At 53.9% G+C, this 17,912-nt stretch overlaps 3 protein-coding genes across 16 annotated transcripts; 1 reads left to right on the top strand and 2 right to left on the bottom strand.

Annotated features, from left to right (window-relative positions):
• The first annotated feature begins 110 nt into the window (after positions 1–110).
• cpm (carboxypeptidase M) lies at positions 111–17,116 on the top strand. Of its 8 annotated transcripts, XM_086022658.1 has the most exons (13): positions 111–257; positions 769–870; positions 8,013–8,102; positions 8,789–9,055; positions 9,746–9,904; positions 10,265–10,362; positions 11,673–11,845; positions 12,049–12,148; positions 12,214–12,319; positions 12,400–12,801; positions 12,879–13,027; positions 13,113–13,351; positions 13,422–16,219. In XM_086022658.1, the coding sequence occupies exons 5-12, from the start codon at positions 9,748–9,750 to the stop codon at positions 13,341–13,343; spliced, it is 1,416 nt and encodes a 471-aa protein (XP_085878784.1). In that variant the 5' UTR covers positions 111–257; positions 769–870; positions 8,013–8,102; positions 8,789–9,055; positions 9,746–9,747; the 3' UTR covers positions 13,344–13,351; positions 13,422–16,219. The 8 variants fall into 8 exon arrangements, 7 of the variants coding, with proteins under 7 accessions (XP_085878784.1, XP_085878785.1, XP_085878786.1 ...); XM_086022659.1 differs by lacking the exon at positions 8,789–9,055; XM_086022660.1 differs by lacking the exons at positions 8,013–8,102; positions 8,789–9,055.
• LOC147126274 (protein NLRC3-like) lies at positions 2,397–7,981 on the bottom strand. Its single transcript, XM_086022645.1, has 8 exons — positions 7,859–7,981; positions 6,576–7,082; positions 6,172–6,243; positions 4,241–6,059; positions 3,995–4,165; positions 3,646–3,819; positions 3,531–3,577; positions 2,397–3,458 (listed from the first exon to the last, which is right to left on the bottom strand). Exons 2-8 carry the CDS (start codon positions 6,829–6,831, stop codon positions 2,878–2,880), a joined length of 3,120 nt encoding a protein of 1,039 aa, XP_085878771.1. The 5' UTR covers positions 6,832–7,082; positions 7,859–7,981; the 3' UTR covers positions 2,397–2,877.
• Positions 13,719–17,877, bottom strand: dclre1c (DNA cross-link repair 1C, PSO2 homolog (S. cerevisiae)). 7 transcript variants are annotated; one of them, XM_086022652.1, is made up of 15 exons: positions 17,624–17,868; positions 17,504–17,555; positions 17,148–17,232; positions 16,706–16,765; positions 16,576–16,631; positions 16,403–16,504; positions 16,242–16,314; positions 15,862–16,002; positions 15,644–15,745; positions 15,439–15,575; positions 15,316–15,370; positions 15,003–15,091; positions 14,828–14,928; positions 14,666–14,749; positions 13,890–14,603 (listed from the first exon to the last, which is right to left on the bottom strand). In XM_086022652.1, the coding sequence occupies exons 1-15, from the start codon at positions 17,730–17,732 to the stop codon at positions 13,990–13,992; spliced, it is 1,860 nt and encodes a 619-aa protein (XP_085878778.1). In that variant the 5' UTR covers positions 17,733–17,868; the 3' UTR covers positions 13,890–13,989. The 7 variants fall into 7 exon arrangements, with proteins under 7 accessions (XP_085878773.1, XP_085878774.1, XP_085878777.1 ...); XM_086022650.1 differs by having other exon boundaries at positions 14,666–14,928; positions 17,624–17,871; XM_086022647.1 differs by having other exon boundaries at positions 13,719–14,603; positions 14,666–14,928; positions 15,316–15,575; positions 16,242–16,504; positions 17,624–17,877.
• Between the last annotated feature and the right edge of the window lie 35 nt (positions 17,878–17,912).

The raw sequence follows: 17,912 nt of genomic DNA, 5'->3' as shown, positions 1-17,912 counted from the left end.
TCATTTCATCACCACAGCTGCGGGTCTTCTTGAAAAGTTGCTGCTGTGCCACTTGCTAGTAGGCTAAACGGCTAACAGTGGACTGGAGGACTTTGTTTTTTAGAGGTTGACAACTTTATTTGTTAGGATTTTGCTGCAGTTGTGGAGCTAGCAGGACACACCAGCAGTCAACATGCTAGCTGGCTACTTGTTAGCCAGCTAAATGCTAAGTCACCGAGAGGCGAGTCGACCACCTGGACGGGAGAACGTCTTAAAAGGTTCACAACTTTATTACTTGGTTGCAATTCTTCATTTTTATCTTGGGGAAAAAAAAAAAAAGTCATTAAAAAAATATAACTTTGTTAGAAAAACAATCTTGAAAAAACAATTACCTTCAAAGAATACTACTTTCTTGACCAAAAAAATGAACCCAACTTCCCCAAAAAATCTTGAAAAAAATAGTCTGGAAAATATATGTATTTAAAAAATGTACAAAAAAAAACCAATTTATTAAATATATGAACTTGATTTCTTGTAGCAGACTGTAAATTGCTCGACTGTGTCTTTTTTTCAGGCCACGTGCTAGCAGGCTGACATGAACTAGCCACTTGCTAACAGACACAATGTTGGAGGCTAGCAGCTTGTCAGTTTTATGTTGTTCTGCCACACGCTAGGAGGCTGAATGCCATCAGCACCTTCTCTCGGTGTTCGTGTCAACATTTTGAAGGTTTCTCGGCTTGTTTAGTGTGTGAGCTGATCCTCTTCCTTGTTCGGCCTTCTTTCTGGCAGCCTTCCATCGCGACGTGGTCCTCCGTGACTCCGCATTCACCCAAAGTCAAGATTCTCGCTGGAGAGACGACGACGCGTAGGAGGAGAAAGAAGAAGGAGGAGGTAAAGGACACAGATGTGCGGGAATGTACAAATATATCGAATGAGACCGGGAGGGGGGGGGCAGGGGGGGGAGTGTTAATGGAGAGCTGGCCACATTGTTAACATTCAAAAAGCTTTCTAGCATTCCTGATAAAACAGCATCTTAAGAAAAAGGGTGGAGAGAGTGTCATTTTCTGATGATAAATGTGGTGGCTGGTTGCCAGGGCAACAGCTTGACTATGCTAGACTGCACGCTGTAAATAAGGTTGGCGTACGTAGTCATATTCCGAATAGCGGCACGTCTCACGTTGCAATCTAACGCAGTGGTTGGAAAGCGTTTTTCCAGAAGTTGATGGCTGCGTCGCATCATTTTGGGATTCGAGATCAGCACTGCCTTTGAGTAGAAGATAAAGATCAGGTGGTGAATCTCGGCCTGCCGAGAGAGTGAAAAGCCGATACCTTGCAAGTGGACAGGTTTAGCCACCTCGCACTTGGAACAGAGTCTGTGCTGTATGGTCGTAACAAAGAATGTGCTGCGGTACGGAGTAGAGTAGTGCGTGTTGTGACAGAGAAAAGCTGACGGCGTGAACGGCGAACCCGCGTGTTGAAAGTGTGCATGTAAATGTGTCGAGGAATGCGTGCGTTTGAGTGTCAGCTTGTGTGTGCGTGCGTGCGTGCGTGTGTGACTGGGTCTGTTTGTTTCTGTGAGTGACAGCCTGTTTGTGGGCATGTGTGCGTTTGTCTGTGTACATGTTGGTGGTTCTGTGTGTGTGTGTGTTTGTGTCGGCGTATGTGTGTGCGCGCATTTTGTTTCTGCGTTTGGCTGTGATGGGAGGAGTTGGCTTAAGGAGCTGATTGATGGCGCTGAGGCGGCGGTGTCGCTTGGTTGGCTTTGGCTCGTCAGTCTTGTTAATTGGATCCCCTGCAGGGGGCCAATGGCGCGGCCCAGAAAACACAGTGGGCGGTGCTAATGGATGTTGAATGTGCTCGCAAACAGCTCATGACGCAAACAATGTCAGCGCTAATGCTAACGTGCTTTGTTCATCATGAAGGGTGACTGAGGTGTTGTTGTTCACATTTAACCACAAAATAATAGAACGCATCAGGCAAAAAGAACACATCAATTACATACAATAAACATTGGATGAAAAATTCAGGCAAACCTTCACAGCAATATTTTTAGCTTTGACACATGAATATAATTTAGTGCAATTTGAAACATTTCACTTAATGTAAACTAATTTGTCAAGGTGAAACGAGCCAATTATTTCAAGTGGTCCTAAATTAAAACCGTTTAAAATGTGCCTTTTGTATTTATTGTCAGTAATCCTTTGGGTTAAACTGAAAGTTTTAGCTTCATTTAAACAGTTTGTGAATGTTGGTAGCACAGTCAGTTTTTTGTTTTTTGATGGTGTCAAAATGTCAACGTAAATTGGAAAAAAAATACTTTGAGAGAGCAAACATTTTTCAACCACTGGAATAAAACAAACACATGAAACGAATGACCATGTTATGATGTATTTTTCAGGAAAGCAAATATACTACAGTCATTTTTTGACCAAATCAACAACAACAAAGTGGATAAAACCTATGGCATCTAACATCACACCAACCAACAAATGCATCGAAACATTGTAAGCACGGGTATATCTGTATCATATCTGCTCAGCTAGCACCGAGCCACGTTAGCATGTCAATGTTATCTGTTCGGCTCACACGTACGGCTGGATTAGTGCTGGTATAATAACTCACGAGTTTAATCTCAAAAAACAAACAAAACGAATCTAAAAATGCACGCAAAAACGTTGGCTAGCTACAGTGCATTAGCATGCCATAACAGCAGTTTGGCTCAAAGTGAGCTGAACTATTGAGTCGTTCAATGAGAGGAAAGAGCTCAGTGCTGTGCGGTGATAAGGACAAGTGCGCCCTCTGCTGCCCCAGGTGGTCGTTGCGGGGCCCCAAATCCATCCCGTGCGGATGACTTCATATTGGGAAGCATGTCAGTGTGGGTTGTGTTGCAGAGTGGGCTCAGAAGCGGGTAAATGTGGACACGGCTTCCCCGGCCATCGACACAAAATCCCCGAAGCCGTCAAAGCCGTTGTCAAAGCCGAATCCGAAGGCCGGATAAAGTGGCTGCGTAAAGGTGGCGTGGTAGGTGTGGAGGAGCGTCTCCCCCTTCGAAGTCACTTTGTAGAAGGACAGCGTGCCGCCGGGATGGTCCAGAAACACCCGTACCCTTGCAGAGGGCGGCGAGGGGCAGGGTGGGAGGTTGAGCGTCCTGTCGTGGTGGCGCACCGAGTAGGCGCCGTCGTCCTCGCACAGCAGCGCCCAGGACGCGTCCGTGGCTCCCAGGCACACGTCGTCACCCTCCCCGATCCGCCGGATTCCGTCGTACGTCACGGCAATGTAGACCTTCCCCTCCAATTCTACCTCCCAGTAGCAGCGTCCGCTCAGTCCGTCGTTGCACAGAACCTGACGCCAGGAAGTGAACCTCTGCGGGTTGACGGGGTACGACTGCTCCTCCAGCACCACCGTCGCCGTCTTGCAGCGGTGCGACAGTTTGAGGCAGTCGTGAGCCGTGTTGGGGTCCAACGTGGGGCTACACAAATCTGAACCGGACGAGAAGGCTCATCTTCAAATCTTTATAAGGTCTTAAGTCATCAACAATTGAAACAACTCACATTTCTCTATGCCAGGGATCAAGCGCTCTCTGCCGCTGTAGTCCAGGCTGAAGGAAAACGCGGAAAAAAGTGTCACAACAAGCACTGTGAAAGATCAACACGTTTGGGCTCCTACTTGACAGTCTTCAGGCTGGAGCTAGGATCCATTTGGACCTCCGTTAAGACCCTCTTCCCTTCCTCTCCCGGGTTATTGTAGCTCAGGTCCAGCACTTGAAGGTGGCCGGGGTTCAACTTGAGCGCCCTGGCCAATGAAACGCATCCCGGTGTCGTGATCAAGCAGCCCGACAGCCTGCAGCAAAGGAGATTCGTGTCCGACATCGGGACGAGGAACGTGGTCAAAGCTCAAGGTTGCACCGCAAGCGACTCTGTGTTAGCCGTTCTGCTCGGCTAATAACCGCAGTGGTTGCGTTGATTGGTCACAACGGGGGAACCGCTGAAGATCTAGAAGTGGAGCTGATCCTTACCGGAGGACTTGCAGGATGCAGTGTGGCTTTGCCAGTCCGGCCGAAAGGATCTCAACCCCGTCGTCGTACAAGTTGTTGTCACTGAGATCCAGATCCCTCAGGTTGGACGGTGAGCTGAGAACGGAGGCCAGCATCCGACAGCTGTCCTTGTTCAGCTTGCAGTCGTTAAGCCTGCGGAAGACAAGCGGGCGGCTGAAACGACGGCAAGCTAAACATCACGACGCCGGCTGACTTGTGGGCACCTACAATGACTTTTGAGAAGCCTTGACCACCGGTAGCAACATCACGAGCCCCAGCTTGGATGCGGAGTATTGCTTAAGGTCAAAGCAATTCATGGCTTTGTCCGAAGTCAGCAAGAAGAAGACCAGGGCCGACCACATGGCGAGAGGCAGGCTGTCCGAGGACAAGCGCCCGGAACCTAGGTATTGCTGCATCTGCTCCAGCAGGGAGTCGTCCTTCAGCTCACTTAGGCAGTAGAACAAGTTGATGTTCTTCTCCGGAGAGTTCTGCTCGATCCTTTTCTTGATCAACAGGACTGTCTCCGAGTTGCTGTGTCCTGAGTCCTTAGGGGCCTTCAGCAAGTCACCGAGGAGGTTCTGGTTGGACGGCAAAGAAAGGCCCAACAGGAAGCGGAGGAACAGGTCCAGGTTTCCGTCGCTCTTGGATGCTTTGTGGATGGCGTTCTGGTGGACCTGAGCGATCGGCTTCCGCTTACAATGCACGAGAAGGGCTCCCAGCGACAGCTCGGAATCGGCGAGCACGTCCTTGTTGTCCCGGAAGAGCCTCATCATCACGTACAGAGCCGCCAGGTACTCCTGGATGGTCAAGTGGATGAATTGAAACATCTTGCACTGTTGGTTTTTATTGAGTGGATGCACCCGTTGAAACACCTGAGTGAACATTCCAGAGTGCTTTGCGGCCTGGAGGTAGTCAAAGCCGCTTTCCCGCAGGTCGCCCTCATAGAAGATCTGCTGTTTTTTCATCAGGTGATGGAACGCCAGCTTTGCCAGCGCTTTGACATACTTGACGCTCTTCTTCGTCTGTCTCTCCTTCAACTTGTCCAGGTGGTAAAGCAGGAACCCTGTGTACATCTCAGTCAGGGTTTTGGGCAGCTCTGCCTCCTTTCCGGTCTCCAAATAATCCTGAAGAACTGTGGTGGTGAGCCAGCAGAAGATGGGCAGGTGGCACATGATGAAGATGGTGCGAGATTTCTGCACGTGCTCAACGATGTGCTCCTCGTGTGGGAACCTCCTCTTGAAGTAGTCCAGCCTCTGGCAATCGCTGAATCCTTTCACCTCCGTTTTGCTGTGGATGAGGCGCGGCGGGATGTCGCCGGCCGCCACGGGCCGCGTGGTGATCCAAACGCGGGCGCAGGGAAGCAGGTTGCTCTTGATGAGCTGTGCCAGGAGCACTTCCACGGGGCAGGCTTTGGTCACGTCCAGGTCCACCTTCGTCTCGTCGCTCAGGTCCAGTTTGAGGCGGCACTCGTCCAGTCCGTCCAGCACAAACAAAATCTTGATGCTGCTGCTTTCGTAGTCACGCTTCCCGGAGGCTTGCAGCCGGAGGAAGATGGTATCCAGCGTTTCCTCGCTCATGGGCTTGGTCTCCCAGATGGAGTGTCGGATGAGCTGCGCCAGCGAAAACCTTTTCCCTTTCTCCAAGTTCAACTCGCGGAAGGTGAAGGGGAATATCAAGTGCACGTCCTGGTTGGTTTTTCTGCTGGCCCAGTCCAGCACAAACTTGCGCACCAGGAAGGTTTTTCCGACCCCCGCGAAGCCGACGGTGAGCAGCGTGCGTATCCGCTTGGGCTTCCCGCTGGCGCTTTTGAAGATGTCACAGGGTTCGATGGACTTCTTGGCCACGCTGCACACCTCCATCTGGAGGACCTCGTGCTCCTTGTTGGGGACAACGTCAGCGCCGTAGGTAATGTAGAGATCCGTGTAGACGTCGGCCAGACGCTTCTGCTCGCTTAGCTCGGTGCTGCCCTCCGGAGCGTTGACGTAGCTACCCCGCAGGTTCTCTTGCAGCTCCCACTTAAAGTCGGCGATCAGATCGTCGATGCCACCTGAAGGAACGCAACGGCGACACGTTACGGAGAAATGACTGGCCCTTATTAGGGATACCTGAACGGAATTTGACAGCCCGCACACGTTGCGCTTCTGCTGATCTCTACTGACTTCTTCCATGCGACCCGCAGGCCTTCTTCTTCCTCACCGCTGCGTTGCTCTTTTCACGCTCACGGGCGCAGTCTGCACAGGACAAAGACATTTGCAAATGCTCGGACGGGAACTTTGTGCGAGACTCGGTCGGGTGAACGCCAACATGAAGTCGCGCTCGTCTCCCAGGGCGGGATGAGCCCCTGTGGGGATTTCCAGAAAGGAGGTTGGACACACTGAACCTAGCCCTGAGCTCTTGGCTTCCATGGTGGGAGGCGCTGCGTTTTCTTTCGCGCCTCCCTCTGCAACTCAGTTTGCCTCATCTCAATTTTGACCTGCTGAGCGGTTTCAGGTAGCCTGCTTTCTGGAAACCCCCCCCGGCCCACCCGAGAAGCCACGTTGACATTGGGCGCGGTCGACCTGACCTTTTATTCGGAGCATGTCGCCGCGCAGCTTGTTGGCCAGGTTGTAATCCTTGATCTTCACCAGAATCTTGATGGTCTCCTCCACGGCGTCCACGCCGTGCCTCTTCTCCAGCTCTTGGACGATGGCCACCTCGTCGGCGTTTTCATCTGTGCTCTTGGGCAGGTGCATGTGGAATTTGAAGGCCTTGAAGTCGACTTGGCGCATGTCGATCAGCGTTTCCCACAGCAGCTCTTTGCTGTCAGCGTCCAGAGCCATCGGTGCCGCGTGGAACGTCGTCCCCGAGCAAGCGGGCGCGAGTGGCGAACTTTGCCAGCGGATCTGGTCACGACTACTTTTATGGACGTACGGGAACTGGAGCTCGTAAAGTCATTTGCCTGGTGCCAGCGGATTTGGTCACGACTACTTTTATGGACTTAGGGGAACTGGAGCTCGTAAAGTCATTTGCCTGGCGTGACGCAGATATTCCAGGAAGCGTCACTCCATCATCAGGTCAATTTTCGGACTCCCTGTAGACGTAGAGAAAACCGGAAATAAGTGTTTGAAGCCAACAGAGCCGAGAAGCTTCCTTTGCAAAGAGTTCCGATGGCAGACGTCGTGGCGGGCGGCACGTTGCCCTTCCCCACCGTCATCGCCTCCCAACCTGAGAAGCAGACCGTCCGATCTGGCACCTGATTTCCGATAAGATGCCGGTGGAGGCCACGGTCCCTTCTTTTTTTACGAGCCCCAGTTTGCACATTTCTGCACTGCACTTCTTCCTGGTGCGGGAGGCTTGACAGTGACTCAGCTGCCGGCCAACGCTCTCAGCCCACCACTAAATTCAATCCAACCGAGCCCCTACCTCGTTCCCGAAAGAACTGACCGAGCAACTGACACAACAGCCAGCCAACTAACCGATAACTAACCAAAAACGTCAAACAAAACAACCTATCAACCAAGTCACCTCCCCACTGACGACTCGCTGACGGACTCATGACCAACCGACTGAGAAAGCCACCTACTAACGAACCGACCGACCGACCGACTAAAACTTGACTGATTTAAGACTAACTTAAAACTAAATAACGGGCTAATCGACGGACTGACGAACAAGCAGACCAAGGGAACGGTCCGACTAACTAACCCACTTACCACTAAACAAACTAACCAATAAGTTACTAAATAACCAAACAACTTGACCGAACGGTAAACTAACTTAGCAACTCATTTTCAACAGCAAAGTGTGTGTGTGTGTGCGCATGTGAGCGTGTGAGCGCGCGCGTCGTGTCAAAGGCAGAAAACTCACATCAACTTGATGTTCTTGCCCTCTCGTCTCGCCGCCGTGTGAGCGTCTTACCAACGTCGTCAAGCCAAAGTCCACGTCGACATGGCAACCGGGGGTCAGACCCACTGTGCACGAGTACACTCGAGCCACAATTGATAAGGTGTCGTCCCTCTAGCGCCCCTCGGAGGCTGCGCGCTAGAATGACGAGGATGTCGAAGATGAGGCTCCACGTGACGTCATCATCGTCCAACTCGACTTGTTTCAGGTAAACAAATGAATTGTGCACAGTATCCAATTTTTAGACGTGAGAAAACCAATTCATTTTGAATTAAACAACAGATGCTTTTGGAGAGTATTGGCAATAATCCTTCAAAAAGGTCATTAGTCATGTCAGGAGATGATCTTGGCGCCAAAGTAAATGTTGTCGCTTTGGCCTCGGCACAAAAACGGCAAATAGTTTAGCGGTTGTCAGCAAATGCAAAAAAAAGAAAAAGGGCTGAAATTGTTTGCGTTCATGATAAAGTAATCCGTTTTCTTTTTGAAGTAGTTTTGTTCATCATGAAAATGACCACGAATCAACCAGTGATTTAAAAAAGATAAGATAAGATAAGAATGCCTTTATTGATCCCACAGTGGGGAAATTTTCATTCATTCATTCAAAAAGTCATACACTTTGAATGGATGTGCAAAGTTGTTGATTTAATTTATGAAGTAGATGGATGAATTGTAATTTTTGCTCTTTTTAATCGCGTGAGTCATTAAATTGGAATGACGTGACCGATTTCATGAAATCAATGACGACGTGCTTTCATCGGCCATTTAATTTTGGCTTTTTATTTATCATCGCCGTCCGTCTGTTTTGTGAACCGCTTACTTCACGAGAAGAAATGGAGCAGTGGTTGAATAAAGTGATTGAAATGTCCTTGAAAAAGGTTCCTTGATTCATGACAGAATTCGCGACTAGCTGCAGCGTCGGCGGCCGCCTGCAGGCGGCGCTAAAGCACCGCTGAGCGGTCACCGGGTGCGGGCTGCCACTGAGCTGGGGGCGGGGCGCGGTCGAGTCATCGGCCAGTTTGATGGCGGGGGCGGGGTCCGGTAAGCTCCCGCCCCCCGTGCCCTCCTCCCGAGGCGCCGCGCAGAAGAAGCTCTCCCTCCCTCCCCCCCTCCCTCCTCAGAAGCACGCGTGGACGACCGCAGGCTGACGGAGGACGCGCGCAGGTAACTCTGTCCACGTGACGTCACGGGGCTCTTTTGTATGTCGACTGAAATCGCTACTTTGTTACTTGTCAACTATTTGGAATGGATCAAATGTCCATGGTCTGGTTTTACAATGGATCACTAAAGTTCATGAATGGACAGAAGAAAAAGGAGCTGAGATTGATGAGGGAAAAACTTACAAAGGGGATTTGCCTTTGTTTGACATTTTTGAAATTGTAAACAAACTGTGGACACCTTGTACAAGAGTTCATTCTTGTACTATGACTATTGGGTGCACTGAATGAGTGTGCGCGCGCGCGTGTGTGTGTATGGACAAAGAGCGAGGAATACACACATACGGGGGGTGCAAAAGCAGGTTTACGAAAAAAAGAGAGAAAACATGTACAGTACTTATTTTTCTTAGACTACTATTTAGGAAAAACTATAAAACATTACATTGATGATCATAGAATATGTTATTAATTTCGGCCCACGAATGGCTAAAATCCGCCCACCAAAATGCATTTTTTGAAGGGGGAAAAAAAAAAAAAAAAGGGAATGAACGAAACATAAGAGTCTAGTGTGTGGACTCCGTCTGAGGTGTTTCTTAGGTTTCGTGTCTGCTCTGTGAAAAATTGAGAAATTGTGGATGATTTGTTTCCAAGTTTTGCGACGATCACGCGATGATTGTTGCGCTTTTGTGCTTTGCAGACATGTCGCAACTCCTCCTCCTCCTCACGCTGATCCCCGCCGGCGTAATGCTGGACTTTCGTTACCATAGCAACCGCGAGATGGAGAGTTACCTCCTCCAGGTCAACGCCTCCAACCCGGACATTGCGCACCTGTACAGCATCGGACGCTCAGTCGCAGGTACGCACGCACGCACGCGCGGGTCAGGCCCACTGTTACCGTGGCGACTGTGAACCTGACTGCGTGTTTTCTGCCATCGTGCAACTTGACTGTAAACTCCAATGAAGCTAATCCAACACCTAATCTGGCTAATCGCGCACACACTGGACACAAGCCAATTGGTGTCCCGGATTCACTCGGATTACAACGTGGCTAAATGCCTTCCTGTGTGTGTGTGTGTGTGTGCGTGCGTGCGTGTCTGCGTGCATGGCGCAGTCATTGAGCAAGTGGCACACGACCGCACCCCCCCAGACCCCCCCAAAGTGTTCCAAAAGAATATTACGCGTTGTCAAGTGTGTGTGACGTGTGTGTGTGTGGCAGGTCAAGAGCTGTGGGTGTTGGCTTTGGGTGGCAGCCCCCGCCGTCACACTGTCGGCGTCCCCGAGTTCAAGTACGTGGCCAACATGCACGGGAACGAGGTGAGCGAGGCGAGGCGACGCGCGCTCAAGACGGGAAGTTGCCGACAAAAGCCCGTCACAGCCCAACGCACTCGTTGTGTGTGTGTGTGCGTGCGTGCGTGTGAGTCACAGTCGCTGCGTTCTTACAAGCACAAACAATATCAAGTGAAGGTCAGCACACGGACAAGGAGCCTTGTCTGGTAACCATGGCGACGACATGGACCTTAGTGGAAAAGTCCTGTCCGGGCGCGCGCGCATACACATTAACAGACTAAACGAGGTGGGCGCGTGCGAAACGGCCTTGTCGCGCACGACGTACACGCGTGCGCACGTGAACGGCAGGAATGTGGCCCATGTGGAAAAGAACAAAGTCCGATTATGTGACAGGCCAGGTGAGTGGTTGCCACGGTAACCGGCAGCCGACCAATGACAAATTTGAGCGGACCTTTGTTCATACCTGACCAAGATGGCGGCGGCGGCGGCCGTAGTTGTGGAATGTCGCGTGTGAAAGGCGGCGTTGCGCCAGCGAACTTGATGCCGCTCGTCGTGCTTTTTTTCACGTCTTTATTTTTGAACTTCCGAGGCGCCGAGATGGCTCGCAAACGTTTTGACTTGATGACTGCCAGGACGTTCGGGCGCTGAATGGTCGCCAACGTCCTGTTTTGTCCGGGCGCTCAACAAGACGCTTGTTTTGTCTTTGGCTCCATCGCAACTTCCTCTTTTGCACGCACGCACACGCACTGCAGTAATACCGTTCACGATACACACCCTGAAAACATGCGCTATGTCGACACGCACACACGCAGCAGGACGCTTGTCATGCCGATTGATTGGCAGCATGTCAACATTGCGATGAGTCAACTGCGGTCGTGTGCGCGTGAGAGAGTTTGCGCAGAACTCGGCCGGCCGCTTTTGCCTGACGTCGATTGGCTGAGAGACAAAGGGGGCGGGGCAACCGACGGCCCAGGTAAGCCCCATGAATACGCACACACGCCCTGCGGGGACACAGACGGCGTTGTGCGTGTTGTGTTGGCGCGTCACCCTGGCAACGGGCCGGATGGCCGCGGGGCGGGAGTTGCCGTCAACTTTCCCGCCCTTCCTTCCTCCTTTCGTCAGACTCGCGACATCACTTCCTGTTAGGCCACCTCCCTGCCTGTGCGAGCGTTGCACAAACACGCGTGACAAGACCCACACGCACACGCCAACTGGCCTTTGCTGAGTCCGCGACAGCAGACGGCGCTGCGATCTGTACGTGTGAGACCTTTTTCAGCCAATCACTAGCTGAATCTGAATGCGCGTGTGTGCGTGCGTGCGCGCGCGCGTGTGCGCAGGTTCTGGGCCGCGAGCTGCTTCTGCAGCTCGTGGCCGACCTGCTGCGTGGTTACCGCGGCAACGAGAGCTGGGCCACGCGGATCCTCAACAGCACGCGCGTCCACTTCCTGCCCACCATGAACCCGGACGGCTTCGACCGGGCTGACACCGACTGCCACCTCAGCCAAGGAAGGTACGAGTTGAAGCGTCCGCTTGCCGTTTGCGCTGCCCTCTTTTTGCCGCACACGATTATCGCTGCGTCATTTTCCACATCAAGCACCACATCAGCTGCGGCAATTCCGCGTGTGTTGTGATGCTCAAGCGTGGACACAAAAATAGATGGACAGGAAACACGCTGCAAATCCAACCCCGTGTGTCTGTTTGCGTGGGCGTCAGGTTCAACCGGAACGGCGTGGACCTGAACAGGAACTTCCCCGATGCCTTCGCCGGCCTGCGGGGGCAGCGCGACGTCGACGAGGCCGGCAGAGAGGCCGAGGTCAGCGTCGTTGTGCTTCTCGCTTGTTTTCCGCCTCCTGACTTTGTGGCCGCCTGTCGCGGCAGGTCCGGGCCGTGATTGGCTGGTTGAAGACGGAGACGTTTGTCCTCTCGGCCAACCTGCACGGCGGCGCCCTGGTGGCCAGCTACGCCTACGACAACAGCAACGGCGGTGAGCGGCGAGCGATCGATCGAGCGATCGATCGAGCGATCGAGCGAGCGCCAACGCTGACGTGTTTGAGGCGCGTGCAGGCGGCGAGCTGGTGGGTCAGGCGAGCTTGACGCCCGACAACGACGTCTTTGTGCGCCTGGCCAAGGTGTACTCGCGCAACCACGCCAGCATGCACCAGGGGGGGCGCTGCGGGCAGCAGGGCCCCTTTCCGGAGGGCATCACCAACGGCTACCAGTGGTACCCGCTGACAGGTCCGCGGCCGCTCGACGGGACGGTCGGCCGAGCCCGGGTCGCCCGGGTAACGCCGCGCCGCTTTGCGTGCCTCGCAGGCGGCATGCAGGACTACAACTACGTGTGGGCCGGGTGCCTGGAGGTGACGCTGGAGCTGTCGTGCTGCAAGTTCCCCCCCGCCGGGCAGCTCGCCGCCTTGTGGGCCGACAACAGGAAGAGCCTGCTGGCCTTCCTGCGCCAAGTCCACCTGGGTAAAAGCCCGCCCACACGCCGGCGCCCCGCCAGCGGCGCCGCCTCAACCGCTCTGTGTGTGTGTGTCCGTGTCCAGGGGTCAAAGGGCGCGTGCTGGACGGGGCGGGAGTGCCGCTGAGCAAGGCGGCGGTGGAGGTGGCCGGCCGCCGCAACGTGTGGCCTTTCACCACGGACAAACATGGAGAATACTACAGACTGCTGCTGCCGGGCAACTACACCTTCACTGTTAAGCGCGCGCGCGCACGCAGGCAGGCGCAGGCGCAGGCGCACTCCCCATAGCTCAAAGGTTATTTTTTTTCCCCCTTTCTAGGTGACGTATCCCGGCCACGAGGCGCTGACAGAGACGTTTTTCGTGCCTTACGGTCCAGAGCGCAACTCGGCCCTGACGCACGACTTCCGCTTGCGTCGCGTCACCGCGGCGACGGCCGCGCCCTCCTCGGCGCCCTCCTCGGCGCCGCCCCGCCGCTCCGCCCCGGGCTCGCCGGCGTGGGCGCTGGCGGCGCTCGGGACGGCGCTGGCGGCGCGCAGCCCCGTCGGCTGATGCGCAAGGTGCGACGAACGCAATACACCAAGGCACGTTTGCGCCGAGCGCGGGACTTGAGTGGTTTTGTTTTTGCAGAATTGGAGCGGAGCCTTTCCACAGGAACACGTCAGCACAAACCGGGCTGAGGGTTAGCCGCTGCATTTGTGGGGTGTCTTTGAGGTGCGCGTCTTGGATGCGGGCGTGGGTCTTTGAGGTTAGTGTGCCTGCCTCGACGTGTGTGGCAAACGTTGATTGTGCCTTTGGCCGCCGCGTCTTTGTGGCATGTCAGTGAGGCGCGTCTCAGGGATGCGTCTTTGTGGCATGTGTCTGTGATGTTCCGTTGTGTCTTTTATCGGAGGTGTGTGACTTTGACATGAGTCTTTGAGGCGTCGCGACTTTGTTTGGACGCTTTGCCACCTTTCCTTTATTTTCAGTCTAGGTGTGAGGCGTCGCGTCTTTGAGGCATGCGCGACTGTGTCTATGTTGTGTGTGTCTGCAGCACATTCGGTGCCATTTTATTTTCAGACGAGGCGTCTGTCATGTCATTGATGTCCTGGCGGTGTGTGTCTTTGGAATGTTTATTTCATGCGCTTGCTCAGAGAGTGATGGAAAAACCCCCAAAACATGATTCTGTGACACAAAGGTAGGAAGGCGTCTTTTGGCTTCAGTCGGGAGAGGAAAGGTCGTCTCCGTGGGCCAACTTCCTGTAGAGGCGCGCCAGCTGCTCGGGCGTCGGCCTTTTGGAGTCAGGCGTGGACGGAACGTCAAAGTCGGACGAGGTCCGCGAGGCGGGCGGCGGCCGGTCCGCTTCCGACGGCGCGTCGCGGTTCTGCGAGGAATGATCGGACGCCGAGGCGGACAGCGAGAGGGAGAAGTCGTCGTCGTCGTCGACGTCGTCGACGTTGTCGTCGACGTCGTTTATGTCGTCTCGCTCGCTCGACGCTTCCGGCGTCTGCCGGCCAGTTGGCCCGCAGGGGGCGGGGTTAAGGGCGGAGCCGGCCTGCGATTGGCTGTTGAGGCTGTTCTGGCTGTCAGGGAGCAACTCCACGGTGAAGAAGTCCTCCCATTTGGGCGCCTCCCCGGGGACGCTTCCTGTTTGGCCGCGCCATTCGGTCCCGCTCTCGTCCTCCTCGCTTTGCTCGTCCTCCTCGCTGTCATCGTTGGACTCGGTGCAGTCCATGAAGTTGTTGTGGCGCTGGGCGTTGTTGGGCTCGCGTGTGAGCGCCCGCACTGAGTCTTCCCCAGAGGCAAAGGGCGCCGCGGCGTGCGCTCTGCCCTCTGTCGAACAGTCAGAAGTGATTAGCACGCGCATGCTAACAGGAGGCTAGAGGGGGACGCACCGTCGGGGACGCGCCGGCCCGCCGGCGGCTTCTTCGGCGGAGCCGCCACGGTGCTGTCAAAGAGGTCATCGTCGCTCTCCGAATCTGACAGGACAGAGACGAGTGTCTTTGAGGAGCATGTTTTTGAGGTGTCGTTGTGGCGTCTTTGCGTCTTGGTCTCACCGCCAGGCGGCGCCGGCGCGGCGCGGCGGCGTTTGAGGGCGCCCAGCGGTTTGAAAGCCGAGTCGTCCTTTGGCGGCCCTTTCCTGCACGTGGCCTGGAGCCTGCCGGAATATTTTCACACGTGTGACTTTTGTTGGTTGTTGAGGCGTTGCCGGGCTCCCGTCGGGCCACTCACATGCGCGTGACCTCGGCGAGGGTGCGCCCCATCGGGACCACGTTGGGGAACACCTGCGCGGGCTGCAGGTAGGACAGGAAGTCTTGGACCTGAAAGAAGTCGGCCAGCGTTGGCCGCGAGACAACTTGCTCACTTTCCAGCGCTCATTTTGGGGAAAGGCCAGTGAGCCTTCCAGTCTGTGTCACCTTTGACCAAACTTGATTGAAATTCCAATTCAGACATTCATATTCAAACTCAGAATTTGGAATTGAGAAATTGTGAGAAACAATTTGAATGTGAACCAGCTGAGATGTTGGCGGGCGCTTGGGCGTACCTCGCAGTAGGACGAGTGGAAGCTGAAACACGCTCGGAAGGCGTCCCTTCCCGATCTGCCAAAAAGCGAGAAGAGGATGAGCGGGAGCGTCTCCGCCGCCGGGAAGCAGCGGGCGGGCGTTACTTGATGAGCACGTCGGTCTTGCGCATCCTCTCCCCGAACCACATGGTGGACGGCTTGACGCTGAGCACGCGCAGGTTGGCGCCGTCGCGAGACCCGCAGCTGCACGGCAGCCGGTTGCCGTGGAGATACTGCTGGCTCTAAAGCAAAACAAAGTGTGAGCCGCGCCGCCTACGCACGCACGCGCGCGCGCGAATCTGCGCGTCACCTTGGGGTGTCGGCAGGCGTGAATCTGCGCGCGGGGCTCGGTGGTCACGTAGCTCAGGATCTCGGGCATCCTCCGGAACATCCGCAGGTTGTTGACGTGCACCTGAGGAGAGGGCGGCCGCGTGTCTTTGAGGTGTTTGACTTTTCGGTGCGTCGCAAAGACCGCTCATTTGAAGGCCTTTGGGACAATCATTGTGCCGTTGTCGGCCGCGCGTTTACCCGCGTGTTGAACTCCTGGCCCAACCTGGTGAACAAGTACTCGTAGCCGTAGGCCGCCTTGCAGTTGAGCCAGACCACGTGGAGGGCGCTGCGGGCCATCCAGTCGCCCGCCAGACGCAAGATGGCGCCCACGCACGCCTCCTGCGCGCGCACACCATCGTCACGACTGACATCGCGGTGAGGCCCATCTTCCCCCTCTCCCATTGTTAGTTCCCAAATCTCATGCCGACGTGTTCGTGTGGAAAATGCGGGGATTTGTTTTGGCTCTGTTTTTCCTCCATTCCCTTTTTGTCGCGACTATCCGATCCCATTTTTGTACTTTGCACGAAGCCAAATAAACAAAGCTGAGATGTGTTTTTACGACTTGGTTTTGTGTTTACCCGCGAAGGGATCTGGTAGAAGCGCGGGTCGAAGAAGGTGGAGTCCACGTACACGCTCTGGATGTCCTTCACCCTGCGCGCCAATCATGTGACAAAAGCAAGTGCAAGAAGAAGACAACAGCAAGTAGAAGACGACGAAGAGGAGGAGGATGGAGACGCACCCGCTGCCCGAGTGCAGGTGTTCCATCCTGGCGGCGTCGCCCTGGGCCAGCCTGAAGTCTCCCGTGTACAACACGTTTCCACGGCAACCTTCAAACAGGAACCTGAACGCATCGTCATTCGTCATGGCGGGCGCGTTTCCGATCGCGAGTATTTGCGTCAGCGCGAGACTTACATGACGGAGCCGGGGCAGTGTCCGGCGGGGAGCAGCGTCACCACCAGCTCCTCGCTCTGCGCGGAACGACATTGCATTTTTTCCAAAGTTTGCACCGGCCTCGGTCGGCGCGACGCCGGCCACAGCTCACCTCTCCGGACGCCTCGTCCACCAGCGAAATCTGAGTGGGGCTCTCCAGCTCCAACGGAACCTGAAGGAAGAAAATAAACTTTGAGAGCTGCCACACGACGCCACCACTGAGAAAACGCATTAAAGACAAGCAGTTTTTCAAGAAAAAGTCGTCCAAACCGGGAATAAAAGGGCCGTCTGAACAAAACTTTTTTTTTTTCAACAAAAACACTCATGTGACAATTGCCATCTTTTTTACAGATGATTTTATCTATGAGAAAATCATTTTTAGGGGGAAATAAATCAACCTTATGAAAAGTCATTTTTATTTCTTTTAGAAATGTCTTTGTGACAAACATTTGCAGCTAACAGCTACATTTCTGTACGTTTTTGCTCCTTGAAGCAGAGCTCAGACTGTCCCTATCCACTAGCGAAGGTTTACTGTCTTGCAAAAGTCGTCTCACAATGAATTGCTCCCAGAAGAGGTGCTTGCGGCTGCTCAGCAGAAGCTCTTTGGTCACCAGAGAGCAGTACAGTTTGACTCGACGGCTGAAAAACATCACAGAAAGTCAACAAAAGGGCAAAAAGAGTTTCACTTTGAATTGTTTCGCTCCAAAAGGATTGCATTGTCATGTTTGGTCTTTATTCAAAGTGTGAAAGTCAAGCACTAAACACTTCCGGAAAGTATTCGCTGCGCTTGACTTTGCCCACGTGATTTTGTGTTTGTTTGCTGGCAGGAAATAATCGAGTGGTCTTGAGTCTTCCTTCTACGTCACCACCTCGGCATCATCTCTGGACCGATCGCGTACAATCGAATCACCTGGAGCGCAGTCTTCTCCTCAGCTTGGGTGATTTAATCCCTCGCATGTGATCTGATGGCGAAGAAAAATTAACATTTTGGATGGTTGGCTTGGCTAGCAGATAGCCTAGCCTAGCTCACCTTTGTGACAGTGCGACAGGAAGTAGGCGCGCGCGTGCAGGTTCTCGTGGTCGAAGCGATCCAAAGAAATGTTTGGATATTCCTTCATCCGCCCCGCAAACGAGCTCATATTTGCATCGATTTGCCCGTGAAAAGCAAAGACAAAAATCAAGTTGGTGTTTATTGGGTTGATGTTGACGTTGACATGGTTTGTCTGTCCCGCCCACGGAGAGCATTCTCCTTCGACGGGTGTGGCTTGTTGTGCTCGTCACTACTGCCCTCCTGTGGCCCAAACGCGCCTGTGCTGGGA

The sequence above is a fragment of the Filicampus tigris genome, chromosome 22 (assembly GCF_054856515.1).
Source record: "Filicampus tigris isolate MCC_2025a chromosome 22, RoL_Ftig_1.0, whole genome shotgun sequence".
Classification (NCBI taxonomy): domain Eukaryota; kingdom Metazoa; phylum Chordata; class Actinopteri; order Syngnathiformes; family Syngnathidae; genus Filicampus; species Filicampus tigris.
This window is presented reverse-complemented; position numbering and strand designations above follow the sequence as displayed.

Coding starts and splice junctions, on each gene's coding strand:
- LOC147126274 (XM_086022645.1), bottom strand. CDS start 6,831: ATGGCTCTGGACGCTGACAGCAAAGAGCTGCTGTGGGAAACGCTGATC. Junction 6,244..6,575: donor CGACATGCTCCGAATAAAAG/GTCAGGTCGACC, acceptor TGTCCTGTGCAG/ACTGCGCCCGTGAGCGTGAA. Junction 3,820..3,994: donor TGCATCCTGCAAGTCCTCCG/GTAAGGATCAGC, acceptor CCTTTGCTGCAG/GCTGTCGGGCTGCTTGATCA.
- cpm (XM_086022657.1), top strand. CDS start 9,718: ATGATTGTTGCGCTTTTGTGCTTTGCAGACATGTCGCAACTCCTCCTC. Junction 10,363..11,672: donor CCAACATGCACGGGAACGAG/GTGAGCGAGGCG, acceptor GCGTGTGCGCAG/GTTCTGGGCCGCGAGCTGCT. Junction 13,028..13,112: donor CGGGCAACTACACCTTCACT/GTTAAGCGCGCG, acceptor CCCCCTTTCTAG/GTGACGTATCCCGGCCACGA.
- dclre1c (XM_086022646.1), bottom strand. CDS start 17,006: ATGACTTTTCATAAGGTTGATTTATTTCCCCCTAAAAATGATTTTCTC. Junction 16,003..16,241: donor TCTACCAGATCCCTTCGCGG/GTAAACACAAAA, acceptor GTGCGCGCGCAG/GAGGCGTGCGTGGGCGCCAT. Junction 15,746..15,861: donor GCCAGGAGTTCAACACGCGG/GTAAACGCGCGG, acceptor CCCTCTCCTCAG/GTGCACGTCAACAACCTGCG.